This window comes from Carassius auratus, chromosome 50 (assembly GCF_003368295.1).
Source record: "Carassius auratus strain Wakin chromosome 50, ASM336829v1, whole genome shotgun sequence".
NCBI lineage: Eukaryota > Metazoa > Chordata > Actinopteri > Cypriniformes > Cyprinidae > Carassius > Carassius auratus.
This window is the reverse complement of record NC_039292.1, coordinates 17,488,763-17,509,300: the sequence shown is the minus strand read 5'-3', so window position 1 is coordinate 17,509,300 and position 20,538 is coordinate 17,488,763. Positions and strand designations below refer to the sequence as shown.

The following is a 20,538-nucleotide window of genomic DNA, read 5'->3' as shown; positions in this document are numbered from 1 at the left end:
TGTTTCCCCTCAATGCCCTGCTTTCTGAAACGTGTAGATTTTTACAAAGCTTATCATTCTGAAAAGTGAGGAGTATGCTGATTGGCCAGCTATCCAGTGCATTTTGATTGGCTGAATACCTCCAGCTTGTGACGTAAATGTTACACCTCTTACCATACTGTGATGCTGTGCCTTGAGGCGAAGAGACAAAAACAATAAAACCAATTATAAACAACGCAGTTGTTGCATCCAGTGGGAACATAATTACTGATTATAATAACTTATACTGCCTTTTTATGCGTTGCGTATCGGGCTGCGATTCAATCATGTCTGCTTTTATGATCGGAGAAATTACAAAAAAACAAGTGCTATTCTACACTGGTCAAAACTCACATTTGAATTATCAGTGGCAAAATCTTTACACATGAAAACATACTTAAAGACTGTGATTCAGCATTATTTGTCAGAGCACCGGCATTGTGGACTACTCTCCCAGGAAACAGTCCTCGTCCTCCGTAAAACGTGTTGCACACATCTGTATATTTGGGTTCAACTGTCCTGGAACAGCGTTGTAAATACAACTTAACTACTGATTTCTAGTTGTGTCCTCTTTTGGAAGTCCAAACAAAGTAGTTTCACTTTCATAACAAAACACACAGCATCTTCATAACACGGTGGCAGCGACAGCAACATACTACAGAGAGAATAAAAGTTGCGCCTTCTTTCAATGCAATGCCATTTGGGTGGTGTTATGCAAATCCCACTCAGTGACATAGATGTGGGGGCATGTTTAAAAAGAAGTGGTTTAGGAGGGCTTGGACGAATCTTAACTTTCATAAATAATATCTCTTTGGGTTTGAGACTTTAGTCTTTGCAACTTTAGGGATCTTATGTATTCATGAACAGCTTGTTACACTTCAAAGAGAAATGAAAACTTGAAATCGCATCATATGACCTCTTTAAGAAAATATATTTCATCTTCAACTGGATTTAGCTGTGTTGTGAGCCCCAAATAGTTTAGTAGAAATAATTAATAATTGAACAGGAGTGTGAACAAGTGTGGTGATGATTACAGCATGGGACTGACAAGGTCATACGATGTTTGTAGATCTGGTTAGAACTTTAGCTGCTGCATTTTGATGAAGTTGCAGTGCATTGTATTTATGAATGCATTGGGGCATCCAGCCAAAAGTATATTGTAATAAATCAAGTCTCAAATTTGAATGAATGTGTGAACCTAATGCTCTGCTTGAAAACATGTTATGTAACTTAAATATTTATGAGAAGGAAGAATGTAGAGCTGATCTTACAAGGAAACTGTACAAGTACAAGGGCTCAGGACCGAACCCTGTGGCATACCATAGTATTAAATTACAAGAGGTCCTCTTTCTGGTTTTACCAATTCAAAGAAAGGATTTTTAGAAATCTTGGCCAACTGAAAAATATGAACATGAAAACTATGAGCATGTACAGCACTCAATACTTAGTTGCAGCTTTTTTTGCTTGAATTACTGCAGCAATGCGGCGTGGCATGGAGGAGATCAGTCTGTGGCACTGCTCAGGTGTTATGAGAGCCCAGGTTGCTCTGATAGTGGCCTTCAGATTAGAGGTGCTCCGATCACGATCAGCCGATCGTTAATGAGCATTGGTCAGTAAAGCCGGTTCTCTAAACATCGGATAATTCCATCAGGTGCGTGATTTCACATAGAGCAGCTGTTACTACACAGAGCCGTTGTTAATAGAGAAGATGCGCAAATCCACTTCGTTCAAATCCCACGTTTTTTGGCGCATCTTCTCAGTTAACAATGGCTCTGTGTAGTAACAGCTGCTCTATGTGAAATCAGGCACCTGATGGAATTAACCGCTGATTAGAGAACTGGCTTTACTGACGAGATGCGCATTAACGATCGGCCGATCGTGATCGGAGCACCCCTACTTCAGATCGTCTGTATTCTTGGGTCTGGCATAGCGCATCTTCCTCTTTTCAATACCCCATACATTTTCTGTGGGGTTAAGGTCAGATGAGTTTGGTGGCCAATTAAGAACAGGGATACCATGGTCCTTAAACCAGGTACTGGCACTGTGTGCAGGTGCCAAGTCCTGTTGTCCTCTAAAACTTCCTGGTATACGGCTGTGTTGACCTTTGACCTCAGAAAACACAGTGGACCAACACCAGCAGATGACATGGCACCCCAAACCATCACTGACTGTGGAAACTTTACACTGGACCTCAAGCAACGTGGATTGTGTGCCTCTCCTCTCTTCCTCCAGACTCTGGGACCCTGATTTCCAAAGGAAATGCAAAATTTACTTTCATCAGTGCACATAACTTTGGACCACTCAGCAGCAGTCCAGTCCTTTTTGACGCCGTCTGTTGTTCAAGAGTGGCTTGACACAAGGAATGCGAAGCTGAAACCCATGTCTTGCATACGTCTGTGTGTAGTGGTTCTTGAAGCACTGACTCCAGCTGCGGTCCACTCTCTGTGAATCTCCCCCAAATCTTTGAATGGGTTTTGTTTCACAATCCTCTCCAGGGTGCAGTTATCCCTATTGCTTGTACACTTTTTTTTCTACTGCATCTTTTCCTTCCCCTTCACTTCTCTATTAATGTGCTTGGACACAGAGCTCTGTGAACAGCCAGCCTCTTTTGCAGTGACCTTTTGTGTCTTGCCCTCCTTGGGAAGTCAAGAAAATCTGGGATTTTCCTTAGTTGTCAGTTATAATCATCAAGATTAAAAGAAATAAACATTTGAAATATATCAGTCTGTGTATAATGAATGAATATAATTTACAAGTTTCACTTTTTGAATGGAATTAGTGAAATAAATTAACTTTTTGATGATATACTAAGTATATAACCAGCACCTGTATACATTTCCGCAGTAGCAGTGGCAATGGTAAACCTTATGTTGTCTGAGATATTTCTGTTTGTCCATGTTCAGAAGGTTTATGCAAGTTTTACATGTTTGTTCATAGGCAGATCTTAAAAGTGCTTTCAGTGTATCGTAAAGATTCCAAAATGATGATGGTGGGCCTGAGAGCTCTGGCTCTCCTACTGAAATCAGGTAAGACTTGATTTTACATAATGTTTATATGTACTGACTAAACAACCATTATGGTGCATTGGGTCCGAAAAATTTGTTCTAATTCATTTAACTTCTTTAGAAAAAAAAAAAAAAAACTTATTTCATAAAAATTTAAACCAAACTATAAACTACTCATTGCAATAAGTACTACAAATGACACAATCAAGTAAGAAATGAAAGTACATTATACAAATATGGAGATCGAGAAAACATCTGATACATGGAGTTCTTGTTATGAATAGTCCACATTCCCCTTACACAAACATAATCATTATGATGGTTAGATATGGCTTTTGTAATTACACTTGAGGAGCATTTTGCAGTTTTTCTGAAGTGAAAATAATGTTTGGTGTTTGTGGATCAGATGCGATTCTGATGCAGATTCTGGACGAGGTAGAGGTGGACGTTTTTGACTTGGTTCTGGACGCCATGAGGTCATTTCCTGACAAAGAAGAGGTTCATCTACAGGGATGTGCTGCTTTACAACTACTGCTGCAAACTGGTAACACTGATTTGTTACAAATCATTTTGAGCATGTACAAAAGTAATAAAGGTCCCTATAATTTCCACGGTGAGGAAAACATGGACACACTTCACAGTTTGTCCACTAGTTTGGCTTAACCTGAAGAAATTAGAAAAAATATATATTACTGTTGGACGGCAGAATTTACTTCTCAATGTCATAAGGACATTGTTAATTTCTGTCTAATTAACCTGGTTGATTGTCAGTTTCTGATGCTCACCTGGTGGAGTTCATTGAGAACAAGGACCATGAGGTGGTTTTGGACGCGCTTAGGCTGTTCATGGACAGTGACAATGTGGTTCTGCAAGCTCTAAGGGTCCTCATACCACTGTCTGCTCCAGGTATAACACACTTGGAATTACAAAATATGTTAAATGATACTATTAAACCATATTATTACAAACAGCATTAAATTAGCTTCTCTTTCTTGAGTCTAGCCAGCAATATTGAGATTCTGATGTCCAAACCCGTTAAATGCTACAGTCTAGTGTGTCAGGCTATGGACATGTGGCTCGACTCGGAGCCCATACAGGAGGTTGGGTGCCGTCTGTTACGGAAATTTACTTCAGGTGGGCCCAGGTCAAAGGTCATGATGACATTATGCTTTTCTCATAACTTTTAGAAAGTGGTTTATTTTTGAGTTATGTTATGTTTGTTTGCCATTTAACAGAGAGTTACTATAACATACTGGTGCTGAATGGTGTCCATAAGGTGGTGGTGAAAGCATGTGTCTCTTATCCTAAGAATGCCACAGTGCAGACCACTGGCCTTTCCTGCCTGAGCGCACTCGGTGAGTCAATAGGAACATGAAAATGAACATGATAGGACTATATATGTTTAGAACCTGGCTCTCCACTGGATCCCTTAGAGCCCATATATAAGGTGGACCAATAGGGTGCTTTTTTATGATTTATTTTCATTTTCATGATTGTTATTTGCCAGACATACATTTTGAATTTTTTGGACATGACTGTCAGTGTTACCTGGACGTTTTAAGTGACCAGTGTATGTCCAATTTGACGCTCTCATTTACATAATTGTTTTATTTTTATTATGCCACAAACAAAACTCAAAAAGGCCTTCTGCTGATGTTGGCAAAGTGGCTCGGCAAAAGTGCTCATTCTTTAGAGTAAACATGAGGTAATTAAAGATAGAGTGAAAAAAATAATAATTTGAAAGACGTCGCTTGTGTTCCCAAAGGCTGCATTCATTTGATAAAAAAAAACTGTAATATTGTGAAATATTATTACAATTAAAAATAACAGTGTTTTATTTCAACAGTTTTTATTCCAGTGATCAAACATTCAGTTTGATCGTAAATTCAGCATAATTTCTCCAGTCTTCAGTGTCACATGATCTTCAGAAATCATTCTAGTATGCTGATTTTTTTTTTCTGATTATTAAGAAATAATATTTTTTTTGTGGTACACTATCATTCAAAGGTTTGGGGTAAGACTGAAAATGAAGAAAAAATAATAATTTTATTTAGGAAGGAATGGATGCATTTGATTGATCAAAAGGAAACCAAAAAAAAAAAAAATGAACCTGATTGGTTGCCTCCACTGTATGTCATGTTTTTTTATTTGATTTATTTTCTGCCTGCGTGTCATGGGCTGGGCTCTGTGTTAATGTTTTGTTGTTTTTTGTCACTCAGCCGAGTGTATTGTACAGAATGTAGGGCTGGAGGAGGACGAGGCAAAACGGAAAGAAGCCACCCAAGGAGAGGAAATGCTTATCTGGAGAGAGGCCTGTTATACTGCTTTAGAGAGACATGCTGACAATCCTGCAGTGCAGGTGACACAGCACACGTTGAAACCTGCACTACAGAAATGATCTTATCTCATTCTTTTGCTTTTACTATAGTGAATATGTAACTTTTTCTCTCTCTTGGTCCAATCAGGAAACTGTATGTTGGGCTTTAAACAGCTTGCTGCTTCATTACAACTCCTTCAACCATGTGGAACTGGAAGGAAGGTTAGCGTTGCTTCATATTCTGAGCAATCTACTGTAGCATATTTTGTCCGAAAGTCCTCTTATAATTAGAGATGGAGACCAATATTATTGAAATAAATGTGCTTAGTTTTGATTGGCTGTCCCCTTAAAACTGTTATTATCAGTGAGATCTATTCAGAAAAAAGAAAAAAAAGAGACGTTTTGAGGAATGTTCATGCTGCTCTTTTTACATACAATGAAAGTGGATGGTGAACAGTGGCTGTAAAAAAAAAGAGCATTATAAAAGTGATCAGTACAGCTTTTGCCCTATATTTTAAGTTTTCTGATGTCATGAAAGCTTGGTTTAGGCCAAACTGAAGTCATTATTTACTGAAAACCGTCTCCTTTACTGAAGTGCACAAATCTTATTCTTGCGTGAGTGGCAGATTTGATTGTGTGTAAATATGAATGAGAAAGCTCAATGGAATGAATCAAATTGTTTTTTGAACAACATGAGAGTGAGTAAATGATTACAAATGTGTAGTATTTCACATGAATGATCTCTTTAGGGTACAATAATTTGTTGACCTGACTGTTAGAAACTCCTACTTCTACTTCATGCTGTGAGCTTTATAATTTTAAGCGTGATTTATAGATATTTTGAAGTGCAGTGGCTGTTTTTAGTCACACCTTGGCTTTTCTGAAATTTCATCCCTGGTTTCTACAATAAACTTCATCGTGAGTGTTATTTACCATTCGTATTTACACAAGGGCAGAGGCTTAAATTTGTGTGTGTTCTTGTTTAACTTAAGCCACAATCCTGTCTTGTCTTCGTGTAACTGAATACTGAATAGATGTTGCTGAATACTGAATATGTGATGATGTTTAAAGGTAGTCGGTCTTATGTTAATGAGCTTAGGCTGTTATGTCTGAACTATGTAGATTTGGTTTGTTTCCGTCCCACAGACCTCCCCTTCATTCTCTCATCATGGCCGCCATGCTTTTGCATTCATCCAGTGTGGAGGTTTTCCAAGCTGCTTCCTGTACACTACTCACACTAATACAGCGCCACAGTAAGCTCAGCAGTTCACTTCTCTTCAGTCTTAGATACATGCAACGAGATGAGATGAGTTACACAAAAAAGAAAAATTGACTGCATCTTTTACAGAGATGTGTGGGTGTAGAGTAAACATAAAAAGTATGTTTTTTAAAATCTGTACTCAGTAGAGATCAAAAATGGCTCGATGTGTTTTTGTACTTCAGGTCGGATAAGGGCTCTGCTGCTGTCACATGGCATTCATGTCAACATTGTGCATCTGATGCAGAAACACGCAGACTCCAGCGCCGTGTGTGAAAGAGCCTGCAAACTGCTTCACACACTCTTCCAGGGAGCGTAAGCACACACGACGTCCACATATGTGATGTATGACAGACAAAAACATACAGCTGGAATCCTGATTTTATGTTACTCCAGGCGGGCCAGTCTAGATGACGGGACCCTGATGCTCGGTCAGATCCTGACTGCTCTCAGGACACATAACTTCATTCCTGAGGTTCAGCTGGAGGGTCTCAGAGCCAGTTTAGTTCTCCTCAGTCCAGGTAAGAAATCAGTCTGCTGAATCTGCAAGAGTTGTGTTTTTATTTCATTAACGGAATAGTTAAAAAATGACATATTTACTCGCCCTCATGACTATGATGACAATACAGGTTTTCTGGTGAACCACAGTGCCTCCATCTATAATGTGTTCTTGTGTGTGCAGACAGGAGTTTAAGAGAGCATGGCACCTCGGTGGCGGACCCTGACACGGTGGACGTGTCCCTGCGAGTGCTGAAGAACCAGTGTGTACTAGAGGGAGCTCACACTGTCTATCTACAGGCACTTAATAGGGTACGTGTACGGGTAGAACAGCTGGGTTAATTCAGCATGGACGTTAAAGGGGGGGTGAAATGCTATTTCATGCATACTGAGTTTTTTACACTGTTAAAGAGTTGGATTCCCATGCTAAACATGGACAAAGTTTCAAAAATTAAGTTGTACGTTTGAAGGAGTATTTCTGTTCCAAAAATACTCCTTCCGGTTTGTCACAAGTTTCGGAAAGTTTTTTTTGAGTATGGCTCTGTGTGACGTTAGATGGAGCGGAATTTCCTTATATGGGTCCTGAGGCACTTCTGCCGGAAGAGCGCGCGCTCCCGTATAGCAGAGCACTGAGAGCACAACAGACTTCACTGATCAGAGCGAGAGCGTCGCCAAATGTCACAAAAGGAGTGTGTTTTTGGTTGCCAGGGCAAGACAACCCTGCACAGATTACCAAAAAAAAAAAACACACACAGCATTAAGGGACCGGTGGATGGAGTTTATTTTTACAGAGCATCAACGGAGTTGTGCAAGTGTTTGTGTTTGTTCCTTGCATTTCTAAAATGCTTGTTTTACAAACAAGGCCCAGTTTGACGACGGATTTGCGTATCGTTTATTTCTTAAGGATGATGCAATCCCAACGAAAAAGGGTCACGATTGTGTGTTGGAACCACAGGCGGTGAGTAAAACTGCTTCAAATATCTCTGCCTCCTTGTTAGTGCGTCCCCTCCCATCGGAGACCCGGGTTCGAGCCCCGCTCGGATCGAGTCCTTGCTGCTGCTGCTCTCGTTCAGTTTCAGCCTTCACAGCTGTCACAGCTTCTCAACGCTACTCGCGCTCGTGATTCTTTAGCTCCGCCCACACGTCACGCCTCCAGTCGGTCGTGTTTTTCCGGGAAAAATCGGTACAGACTATCTTTCTCTTATGAATATAATAAAACTAAAGACTTTTTGGAGTTATGAAGGATGCAGTACTACTCTATAGGTACTCAAGATTAACAGGATATTGAGTGAAAACGAGCATTTCACCCCCCCTTTAATGCTAAAGGAAAGCATAACCAAAATGCGTAATAAAGCTGAAGTGTCTTCAAGAATCTTTGCTTGATATGGAGAGAAAACTAGCGTATCGCCACAAAATTGTGATTTTTACAACTGAAAAAGGATAAAGATTAAAGTGATATTACGTCAAAAAAGAAAATTCCGTCATCATTTAGTCATGTTATTGAACACCTTTTTGTAATCATCCTCAAAACACAAATTATGGTATGTTTAACCTGAGAGATTTCTGTCCATTTCTTCCAAAACGTCAGTGCTTTCAAAGGCATTGTGAAAGTTGTCCATATGAATTAAGCAATTTAATCCGAGGCTTCTGAAGCCTTTTCAGATTTAATTTAGGCTTTAATAAACATAAACAGTGATGGACACACAGAACACATCAGATACGGGAAACAGAAGTTCATCTATGCTTTCACGCCTAAACTGCTGTTTATGGACTACTTTTATAGTGTCTTTAAACGCTTTTTGAAGCATGAAAGGTTTGATGGATTAGGCTTTAAATGAAGAGACAGAAAATTAAACATCTTAATTTCTATTGACGAATGAAGTGAATGGAAATCTCGAATGGGTTTGAAGCAACATGAGGACGAGTCCCACAACTGATGACAGGATTTTTATTATTTGAGTTGAACTGTTCATTTAATATATATCTTTAATATACCTTCACTTCTCCTTTTGCACCCTCTCAAATGCCTCTCCTCCTCAATGACTTCCAAAGCAATTTCATTACTGTAAAACAATGGTTTGTTGTTTTTGCTAATTTTCAATGGAAGTCAACAATTTGCTTGACATGTCGTCTATAGACTTTAACTTTAACTGGGACTTTAACTTTTTTTAAAGGATAGAATTGGACTTTAATCAGGTGTTTTTTTTTATTTTAAAATGTAAGTATCGAGTGCCTCGTGGGAGCGTGTCCACATATAGCTCTGTTGCACCTCAGACTTCCCCAGTTTGAGTCCCGACTCGTGGACTTTTCCCAATACTGCTATTTTTTTTTTTTTTTTTACTTTTTTTTGGAAGTACTGTAAGTGTAGTGGGTGTTTAATTTGCTATGTGTGTTTAGTTTATCAGTAGTGAGGAGATTCAGGAGTGTGGACTCGGTGTGCTCTCGGCGCTAACTGACTGTTCTGGAGCCGTTGACCTCATGTGCCAGCAGGGAGCGATAGATACGGTTCTTCATACGCTGCAGATGTTTCCACAGGAGCGCGGTGAGTCCGTGCCTCTGCTCCTAATCCCAGTCAGACTGTTGAGTGGCGACATGTGCTGTGTCAGCATGTCATCCCTGCAACACTCTGTTGAGTATGTAAGCATCCCCCGGCTGTATATTAACTGAAAATCCTCACACTTTGTAGAAGTTCACTACTGGGGCCTTAGTCTTCTGTTTCACCTCATCTCTAAGAAGAAGCTCTCTCGTATGGTGGTGCCTGTACTGGCCTCAGTTTTGGTCAGCTCTGTACGGCAACACAAAGAGGACACTGTCATGCTTCTAAAGGTAGCTCAAAACAGTTAATAGTAACAAATTCAAAAGGTTTGTTGTTTTTGAGGTTTTCTCGAACAGTTTGTTCTTGTCGTTAGGGTCTTCGGGCGGTGTGGAAGTTGTTGGATACCTGCTCGAGTGCCGCAGCGTGGCTGCAGAAGGAAGCCTTCGAGAAAGAAATCTTCCAGATCCTGCGGGAAAGTACAACAGACCAGCGCCGAGATCCAGTAAGAAAATTAAACCAACAGTTCTTAAACAAGTCGAGAACCCCTGATTAACCCTAGACTTTGTTCTGCTTCAGCTGCAGGGAATGAGTTGCCTGTGCCTGTCTAAGATGGTGGCGGACAGTGAGATCCTGTACACGCTGCTGGACAGAGCGTGTGAGGACGGTGATGTGGACATGGCAGAATGTCTCATCCAGCTGGGTGCTGACATCAACAAGAAAACAAAGAGCGATTCACTTATATATCAGGTGTGAAACATAAACCTCAATTTCTTAAAGGGACAGTTCAGCCAAGATGAAAATTCTGTCATTAATTAACTCACCCCATGTTGTTCCAAGCCTCCAATGGTGTGTTCACACCAAATGCGAATTTAATTATTTGCGCAAGTAGATACAAAGTACATACAGAGTCAATTCAAAGATGCGAATATATGAGAATTTGCGGTGGATAACGTGAAATGCACAACACATTTGCCACAAACAAATACTATATAATTAAATCATGATTATTTTACTTTCTTTTATGTAAAGCACTTTGAATTACCATTGTGTACGAAATGTGCTATATAAATAAACTTGCCTTGCCTATATTCGCCTCAAACTTGTAAAATTTGAATGATGCATTTTCACGTATAGGTTAAGGCAATCAGCGCTGGAGGCGTTTAGCTTTTCAACACATTTGGGACTTCCAAGAAAACAGGTTCAAAGCAACTATCATAGTTTTTTCCACTATGATTGCTCGCTTCGAGTGATGTGAAATAACATCGCGCGAGTAATCAACCATGGTACCTGTTGTGGAAGTCCCAAAAATGCCAGAAAGCCAAATGCAGACATGTCTGGGTTCACAGCACCATACAGAGCCACACACAACTCGATGGCTACAATAATACTCTCCTCCATTTTCTGATACAACCGGACATGTCAATAAGCTCTTCGCTGATTGGCTTGTGCGAGAATGCATCAGGCGAATTTACCGCTCGAGTTGACATTTTGTAACTTGAGCAGAAGACGTGAGAGAATCAAGTATCGTGTGTTCACTGCAAACGCATCACTCATTTCGCATCATAATCGTCGCCTGGCACGAATTTAGCCTCCATTCGCGTCTTTCCATTGACTTTGTATGTACTCTACTCATGCAAATAATTACATTACAAGACTTTCGTTCATCCTCTGAATACAGTTGAACATATTTTCAATTAAATCCGAGAGGTTTCTATCCCTCCATTGACAGCTTGAGCAACTTTCACTTCGAAAGCACAGAAAGGTAGTGAAAACATCATGAAAGTAGTCCATGTTACTCCAATGAATAAAATGTCATTATTTTAGTTTTTTGGTCGCTTTAGAAAATGACAGTTGAACCACTGGAGTAACTCGGACTGTTAAGCTGTCAATGGAGGGACAGAAACCGCTCGCATTTAATTTTAAATATCTTCAGTTGTGTTTTGAGGATATTGTAACGACATGAGGGTGAGTAATTAATGGCCCAATTTTCAGTTTTTGGTGAACTATCCCTTTAACTCTTAAAGGAATAGTTCACCCCAAAATGAAAATTAGCCCATTAGATTTGCTTAGCCATTCTAGATATGTATGCCTTCTTGTATTCATATCCTAATTTATAACTGGCTTGTCCTTCCTCTCTGTAAAGAACCTGTTGCTGTGTTTGAGCAGGTTTGTGATCGAGGGGCTCCTCTGGCACTGCTGGAGCTGCTGGTTTCTGCAGGAGTTCATGAGCAGCAGTTACGTGGAGCTCTGAGCGTGTGTGTCAGGAGGGGTGATGACCCTGCCGTCACCCTCTTGCTCGGCCGTCTGGGGCTGGACCACGCCAACAATGCCCTGTGCCTCGGGAGCTTCCGCCTCGGACAAATGAAAGCGTTGTGGCTTAGCGCTCTGCTCTCGGAGCGCAAACCTCAGTCTCCTGTCAACAAGAAGAACAGTGAGTCTGTTCACATGATCTGACAGCTGTCATGTACATGTTCTGGGGCCTGGACCACGTTTACTTCAGTCTGGCTTTGTTTTCTCTAAGTAATGTGTAGGGAATTTAATTCTACATAACTTAAATTAGCCTGACTGTTGTTGGTGAATCTTGTCCTTGTATCTTTAAGGTAAAGGTCAGCGTTTAGCCGGACAGATCTTGTCATTCCAGAGGAATAAAGGGTTTGTGGGAGTTGGTAGATTACGGAGTGATGCCAGCGCATCAGAATATTTCACAGATGAGGAAAGTGACGAATCACACATTTCCTTAGATGAAAGTCTGGTCTCATTGTTTGATGACATGGAGATTGACGGTAAGATGGTTCTCACATAAATAAATTAGTCATTTCATTGCATGTGGGTAATTTTTTGTTGCTTTTTTTCAAACTTTTTTTTTATGTTGAAAATGAATGTCCTCCATTGGTAGGGAGTGACGGGCCTTCACAAGGATTGTTGCTTTTCAACGATTCTCCAGAAGTGGGCAGGAAACCTGCTTGGAGACATCCCAGCTGGCGTGGACGTGCCAATTCAGAGGTGCCAGATCAAACATGCACACTTTTGGTGGTCTGTGTGCTTGGATTTTAACAATGATTTTAACCATTTGAATGTCTTTCTGCAGGGATGCCACGGTGAGACGGATCCAAGCGTCCCTCTAAATAAGCACTCTCACAACACTAGAGGTACACATTTAAAACTGACAACTGACATGACATGTCTAACATGGCAACTAGTCCTGAAACTAGTTCAATTGTTAAAATTGTCTGTTTTTATTTTAAATGTACAGGGCAGGGTTTCATGGAAAACTCCGCTACTGGTGCTTTTCCTCTGGCCGTAGACAAAGAGCCCATCCGTCTGCTGGACCTCTCAGGGAATGAGCTGGGCAATCTGTCCTGTCTGATTGGTGCAAGCGCTCTCAAACACCAGATTGAAAGCCTTCTTCGGCTTGATTTGAGCAGCAACAGTCTATCAGAGTTTCCCTGTGTTCTCTGTCAGGTGTGTGGAAACATTTTTGTTATAAACATGAAACCGCATTCGATGTGCAGTCACAATGTTTATTTAAACATTGTAGTTTTTATCAGTTCTTGTATTTTGAACTGAATTAGAACAAATTAAATTAGGTTTAGTTCCCAGTGAAAAAGAAGTACACTTATGGCCAAAGTATACATTGGTTTTTATGTGTACTCGATGGTCAGCATACAGTCCATGTGTACACGTGTATTTTGTGACCAGAATAGTACATGCCTACTATATGTGCAACATCCAATTTTTATAACAGTGCGCACAGATGGCCCGGGTCGTTGTTTCACAGGAGAGAACTAAACTAAATTGACGGAACATTGAAAAGCGCTTGTGTGAGGAGGTTATAAGAGAGCTGCAACTTTAATTTAAAAGAGTACAATGACATTTATATCGGTCATTACTTCTGGAGAAAAGCGGTGCAGATACTGGACAAAGATGAAGCTTTCTAGAGCGCGTATGTCGACTGCCAGCCTTCACACAAAATATTAAATGGAGAATGCTTTGAAAGGCTACGTATATGACTAGGCACTTATGCTAGCATATGTATATATATATATATATATATATATATATATATATATATATATATATATATATATATATATATATATATATATAAAAAAAAACAAAAAAACAAGTGGTGCATCCAAAAAGTGTAGTTACCAATATTATTAGAGTAATGCGTTACTTTACTTTGTTACCCAAAAAAGTAATGTAGTTACTGTAATCTGTTACCCCCAACACTGGTCTAAATTTAGATTAAATACATTTTTGACCCATTTAAGTAGGGACTTATGTACATCTTTTAATGTTATTTCAATTCTTTTGTCTTTATAAAATGGTTAGTGTATTGCCAAATGTTATACCAAGGATTTATAGTAAACTGAAATATACAGTATGCTATAGTGTGAATTCCATTGAAACTTGTATGTCCATTGAGGACTGTATGTCATTTTTTCAATATTTGTAATCCCACATTTTAAGTTGCAATTTAGAGTATGAAGTACATTTAAAATGTATTAACCTCAAATGTAATCAAATAACATATTGTTAAAAGAGTATGAGTTCAGTTTGTTCAAAAACCAGTGTGCTTCTTTAAATCACAACAAAAGATGATCAAAACATTAATTAAAATGTGCAGTAAAACTTAATTAGGAAATGCAACTTAAGTGTGTTCAGAAACATCATTAAGGTGGCCTTTGATATCATTAACAATATCTGAAATTGTTTTTTTTAATCCTTTAAAGTGCAGAACACATGAACATTTAAAAAATGTTTAGTATTTTTGTGCTAAATAAATACTTTGTTTAATTAACTGTATAATCTATCTCTTATATAGTATCTAGTAAATATAGCTAGCAGTGATGCGCGGGTCAATGTATAAACAACCCGCACCCGACCGATGTTTTCAACTAACCCGCCCGCTACTCGGACCGCAAAAAAATAAAATAAAATATTGTACCCGACCCGCTTCCTGACCCGCATTTTTGAAAAGTAGTAAATGCGTCGCCCCTTTATATTAATATAATTACTTAAATAGGCTTTAGCCTACAGGATAATAAGCGTTATGACTGCACACATAAAGCTTGCCACAAGAACCGGTTAAAGTAATGATTATGCATGTGTCTAAATTAGCAAGGAGACATTTAATTGTTTAGTAATAAACGATGCGGACTCACCATGAACGGCAGAGAGAAATGCACATTTCATATGGATTACATAATCAGAGAGTAGCCTATTTATTTTGGTTTGAATATTTTCGTTTAAAAGTAGACATTTCAAGCTTTCTGTAAAATATTGCCTATATTTCTTTTTAAACCCACCGACTAAAAGATTAAGACACTACCTGACCCAAAATATCACCCAAAGTTTCTACAGCTTTCTGGAAAAATGACTGGGGCAAACTTGTTACGGCAGTCATGGACGGCATGATAAATGCTCGTCACTTCTGCTGCCCAAACTTTGTCAGCCTGTGGGTCATTTGGTTTATTGAAAAACGATTGCACTGATTTGCATGTTTCTTGATGTGCCTTTTTTCTGTAGTACTCAGATGCACCATGTCGCTTCACGTCGTATTCTCCACCATGTCCCACAGAAAAAAAGCTCTCTCTGCTTCGCCATCTACAGGTCTTAATCAAGGGTATGCTGCGGTCCATTCACTTTTAAAAGTGCATCTTCTATTTTTCGTGGCCATTAACCTGACCGAACAGTGCGCGTGTCAACATTTTGATTGATGTACGACTCTAGCCTATCGACTAACGCTTTTATTTCTCTCCTCTGAACTATTGGACATAAGTTAACAGTACGCCTATGGACGTATCCGTGTATTTTTTAGGCAGGGTCGAAAGAAAAAGCAGAACAGATGCTCAATTTGTGTGAGGCGGGACAAAGGATAAAATTGCTGTACAACGTAAAGTGGGACAGGTTGTCACTCTATTCGCGCCAGTAATTCAGCCAATAAAATGCAGGCCTATATATTTAAAAATCGTGTATAGTACTATATAAATTACAAAGGTTTAATTGGCATCTTTATTTCAAAGGACCCGACCGACCGCGACCCGAATATCATTAAAAATATTTTTGGAAGACTCGTAACCACGGGTGACTGCAGGCACCCGCTCATTTTGGATCAACCCGCGCATCACTGATAGCTAGTAATCTAGTTATCAAATTATATCTTTAATTTGTGTTTTGTTTGTCGTTTTGTGTTATTGATCGTTGATATTGATCATCATGTAATCTGGTGATTATTTATTAACCATACTCAATACAGTTTTTTTTTCCCGTAGCATTTAAGAAGTCTTAAGCGTCTAGATCTTCAAGGTAACCTCCTGCAGTCACTTCCTGTGGAGCTTCTGGGTTTACCTGCACTGAGCACGCTCAATGTTTCTCGCAACTGCATTGGTCCTCTTCTGCTGCTGGACCCAACTGTGTGCAGTCCAGCCTTACGCCAGCTCAACCTTTCCTTCAACCAGATCACCGTCTTCCCCTTCCAGCTGGGGCAGACCATGGACAGACTGGAGGAGCTCTTATTGGAGGGGTAGGTCATGAGATAATAGTATTTCTAAAGTGCTGGTGTACTGTAATATCTCACATTTATTTTTACGTTTTCTTATTGGATATACGCAAGTTGAAAAAAGGTTGCATTCACAAATGGAGAGTAAACTATTGACAATTCTTTTCCAGCAATCAGATATCAGCACTGTCTCTCCCACTCAGCCTGGCTGAATTGAAAGTTTTAGACATCAGTAAGAATCAAGTAAAAATCATTTCAGAAAACTTCCTCACTGAATGTCTCAAGTTGGAAACTTTCATCGCTTCAGTTAACCAAATCAGTAAGTTTCCTCCTCTTTACGCTCTTAAAAATATCTTTGTTTGTGATCTTTCATCAAAATATTCATTCATTTAATTTCATTATAAGACTTGAAACAACTCCAAGTATTATTTTATTATTATTTATGTGCTGTTTCAGTGTTTACTAATATTTTGAATTCACTTTTTATTTTTATATTTTCAGTTTCCTTTTTAGTTGTAGTTTCAATCATTTGTTTAGGTGTTTTTATTTTTGATATGTCTACATACTGTATTATTCTTCTTATTATTATTATTATTATTTTAGCTTTTTTCAACTAGTAAAATGTTTTTTTTATAGTTTTTGTTTTTAGAAAAGCAATATTTTAAGCTACTATTGTAAATAATACAGCCTTTCTAAAATCTTTACAATACAGTGAATTAATGGCAGTTAACATTAAACTCTCACCCCCATTTCTGAACAAAGATGTGACAGTGTGCTATCCAAACTTAAATTTAAACTTAAAACACTTTTGAATACAGAGGTTGGACTCTTTTTAAAGAAGACAATCAGCAAATTAATGCATATTTAAAAATATGAAAGTATCAAATTATAAAATATAAAATTAATATTGTTTCATAACAAGTTTTACTCTCAAATTTATGGAAGCCCATTTTTGCCACTGAATAAAAAATAAAAAAGGTAATTATGACTTTTTTTTCTCAGAATTGTGAGTTCATATCTTGTAATTCTGACTTTATAACACCCAGTATTAACTTTATAACTCTCAGTTGTGAGTTTATATTATGCAATTGCAAGTTTATATCACAATATTTGTATCAAAAAACTTGCAATTGCACTTGCAATATGAACTTGAAAATCTTGAGAAGAAAATTTCAGAATTGTGTGGGATAAAAAGTCGTAATTACCTTGTTTTATTTTTTTATTTAGTAGCAGAAATAGACTTCCATAAAAATAGATAAAAAATGAAAGCTTTAAGTCTAAATGCATAAGTTACGTTCCAATTTTGGACTTGATATCAAGAAAAATTGAGGTTCCTGTGAGAGTTTATTTAGGGCGTTATACCACATAGAGCCACCGGGTGCCAACCATACTCCACTGAATTTTATATATTTATTTATTTTCTGTCACAAATATCAAAATTTCTCTGTCTATATTACTTCTATCATCAAATATGGAATCTTTGGAATGACACTTGGTACCGCCTACTTAGGGGGAGAGGATCACTAAAAGATTTTAAAGTACCATTTCGACCGCAATGTCTGATTTCAAAATAGATTTCTAAGGATGAATTTTGAGGTTTCAAGCTCTCAAATGATATAGAATTTATGATGATTACTCAATTATGCAATAGGGAAAAAAGACAATGAAAAGACAGCGTCAAGCAGTGACAGTTGATATAACACACATAAGAGTTACAACATGAATGGAAGCTGTCACAAAATGGTATTGGGTGCCTTCTTTTCACCATTCATTTAGCTTACACGGGATAATATCAAGTTCTCCACTACTTATTTTCTCTCTAATTAAAGATTTAGGTTAAATAGTTTTTTGAAAGCTAGGATGGATAATTCTAAAAAATACAATTATTTCTGTTGTTATTAACATTCTTGTTTTCATGCAGGTTCATTGTCACACCTTCCCTCAAAAATAACCACTGTTAAACTATCACAAAACAATTTCACAAGTGTTCCTGAAATAATCAGCAACTTGCCAAAGTAAGTTTTTGTGTGTGTGTGTGTGTGTGTGTGTGTGTGTGTGTGTGTGTGTGTGTGTGTGTGTCTCAAATTAACATATTTCAATAGAACTTTATCAACAGCATCTGCTTTTGAAAATCATTTGAATTCATCCATAAGTTTGTACAAGAATTGTGTCTGCAGTAATGCACTTGCAGTGAAAGTCTGTGTGGCAAGTCATTCCACCGGAATACACATTAAAATACACGCTGTATTAACTGCAACCGTGACTTTTTACTGTACATGCTGTCATGTACGTCCTAAAATCTTAATAATTGTATAATTAATATAATTTCAAAGATGCTGTTAATAAAGCTAAACTTGCTTTGAACCCAGATTGTTCCTTTGCATACACAAACCGGTTTTAACCCTCTCCCTCACCCGTCTCTTTGTCTGGTTAGTTTGCGTTCATTGGACATGAGAAATAACAGTATTAGTGTTTTGCCGGGACCGGCTTTGTGGGTCAGTGTAAACCTAAGAGAGCTGATGTTCAGTCATAATCACATCTCTGTGCTCGACCTGAGCGGCCCGGTGTACAAGTGGGCCAGACTGGAAAAACTTCATTTGAGCTCTAACAAACTCACTGAGGTATGATTCATATCACACTCATGCCTGAAAGGGTGTATTTGCTAGAAAATGTTAAGAAGTTTGGGTTTTATTCTTTTGTTCTTCAGATCCCTCCTCAGATCGGTATGTTGGAGGGCCTGACATCTCTTGATGTCAGTCAGAATGAAGGTTTGCGCTCTTTCCCTGATGAGATGGGAAAGCTGGTTCATTTATGGGATCTACCTCTAGATGGTCTGCAGCTCCAGATGGACCTCAAGCACATAGGGAACAAAACCAAAGACATCATCAGGTCAAAATCTGTCTGCATGTGTTTTTCTATAATCAAAAGTTTTGAGAACAGTTATTGAATATTAAAAAAGGGAGGAACCTTTTAATATCACATTTGCAAAAAACTTCAAGTTCAAGTCTGAATGGGAATGCTGTTGTTCTTACAGATTCTTGCAGCAGCGCCTGAAGAAAGCTGTACCATATTACCGCATGAAACTCATTGTGGTCGGCAGCCCATGTAGCGGGAAAAGTTCTTTGATTCATCAGCTGATGAAGCTCAAACATTCTCATTGGCGATCTGATCAGCACACCATCGGCATCAGCGTTAGAGACTGGGCCATCAGAAACAAAGACAAGAAGAAAATGCTCCTGAATGTTTGGGAGTTCTCAGGTAAGCATCTGCACGATACTAGCAACATACCAAAAATGGAAAAATGTCAGTAGGAAATACAGGTTTTTCTCTTTCTGTTGTGTAGGTGGTGAAGAGTGCAGTGGATTTCACCCTCACTTTATGAGCTCCAGGGCACTCTATCTAGTGCTGTATGACCCGAGTAAAGGACCCAGTGAGATAGACGCCATCAAACCCTGGCTCTTTAACATTAAAGTAAGTTTAACATTTAGCTCCTTCCAGCAAGCACAGAATGCATTTACAACACACTTTTCACTTGTTGCAGTACAACTTTTAATTTTTTTTAACTGCAACATAATCTAAAATGTAAGTCACATCAAGTCAAATGTATTTTGTAAAGCATGTTTCGCAACATATGTTTTTAAAGCAGCTTTACAGTAAATCATCATGTTAATGTTAACAATATCTTGATATTGTCATGCCTTTAAAGTCACATTTAGAAGATTTTAGAGCTGGACGATAATATAGAATTCATTTTGATAATACAATGAATCATGCAGTTGAGATTTGCTGTATAATATATATATATAACTATGTGAGTAAACTGTTTGTATAAGTAGAAAGTTGGACTAACCCTAACCCTAACTTTTTGAAATGTTGCAAATGAATCTATTTTTAACTGAAATGTTTCAGAAACATGCATGTCTGTTTTTCTAAGGCCATAGCTGGACAGTCCCCTGTGATTGTGGTTGGAACTCATGCAGATGTGTGTGAAGAACACCACCTACAGGAGTGTGTTCGGAAGCTGCGAGAGGAGCTGTCTCAACCGGGCTTTCCAGTGATCAAAGAGAACCACATACTATGTGCCTGCGAGGAGTCGGAGTCCATCAGCAGGTTGCGCAAAGCCTTGTATAGAGAGCTCATTGAGTTCAAGGTGATTTTTTTTGTGCAGATGTCAAACTTGCCAAGATGATTTAATTTGAGATTTGATTGGAGAGCTACAGTGAGCGGGGTATTTGCAAATATTAATACAAATTTATAAAATTAATAAAAAAGAAATTGCAAAAATATTATTATAATAATTGTTTGTGTTTATACTGATTGTTATTTACATAATTAAAGTATTTTGAAGTGTAATTCTTTTTCACAAGTATGATGATGTCTTTCAAATTGGTTTTAATCGCA

At 38.4% G+C, this 20,538-nt stretch overlaps 1 protein-coding gene across 2 annotated transcripts in view; it reads left to right on the top strand.

Moving 5' to 3' along the window:
- Window positions 1-20,538, top strand: part of lrrk2 (leucine-rich repeat kinase 2) — a 38,754-nt gene that overhangs the window by 2,277 nt on the left and 15,939 nt on the right. For both annotated transcript variants that reach the window (XR_003279286.1, XM_026239517.1), the window contains exons 4-31: window positions 2,956-3,044; window positions 3,430-3,567; window positions 3,795-3,929; window positions 4,026-4,157; window positions 4,259-4,378; window positions 5,243-5,382; window positions 5,489-5,562; window positions 6,487-6,593; window positions 6,784-6,913; window positions 6,995-7,119; window positions 7,281-7,408; window positions 9,494-9,638; window positions 9,783-9,922; window positions 10,006-10,134; window positions 10,209-10,379; window positions 11,799-12,063; window positions 12,233-12,415; window positions 12,529-12,635; window positions 12,721-12,781; window positions 12,886-13,094; window positions 15,911-16,161; window positions 16,308-16,456; window positions 18,059-18,152; window positions 18,572-18,758; window positions 18,845-19,026; window positions 19,172-19,395; window positions 19,481-19,608; window positions 20,072-20,287. Coding sequence is in view for 1 of the 2 variants with exons in the window: in XM_026239517.1 (XP_026095302.1) it covers window positions 2,956-3,044; window positions 3,430-3,567; window positions 3,795-3,929; window positions 4,026-4,157; window positions 4,259-4,378; window positions 5,243-5,382; window positions 5,489-5,562; window positions 6,487-6,593; window positions 6,784-6,913; window positions 6,995-7,119; window positions 7,281-7,408; window positions 9,494-9,638; window positions 9,783-9,922; window positions 10,006-10,134; window positions 10,209-10,379; window positions 11,799-12,063; window positions 12,233-12,415; window positions 12,529-12,635; window positions 12,721-12,781; window positions 12,886-13,094; window positions 15,911-16,161; window positions 16,308-16,456; window positions 18,059-18,152; window positions 18,572-18,758; window positions 18,845-19,026; window positions 19,172-19,395; window positions 19,481-19,608; window positions 20,072-20,287 (4,159 nt within the window). In the remaining variant the exon portion in view is untranslated. The remainder of the gene's footprint in view (window positions 1-2,955; window positions 3,045-3,429; window positions 3,568-3,794; window positions 3,930-4,025; window positions 4,158-4,258; window positions 4,379-5,242; window positions 5,383-5,488; window positions 5,563-6,486; window positions 6,594-6,783; window positions 6,914-6,994; window positions 7,120-7,280; window positions 7,409-9,493; window positions 9,639-9,782; window positions 9,923-10,005; window positions 10,135-10,208; window positions 10,380-11,798; window positions 12,064-12,232; window positions 12,416-12,528; window positions 12,636-12,720; window positions 12,782-12,885; window positions 13,095-15,910; window positions 16,162-16,307; window positions 16,457-18,058; window positions 18,153-18,571; window positions 18,759-18,844; window positions 19,027-19,171; window positions 19,396-19,480; window positions 19,609-20,071; window positions 20,288-20,538) is intronic.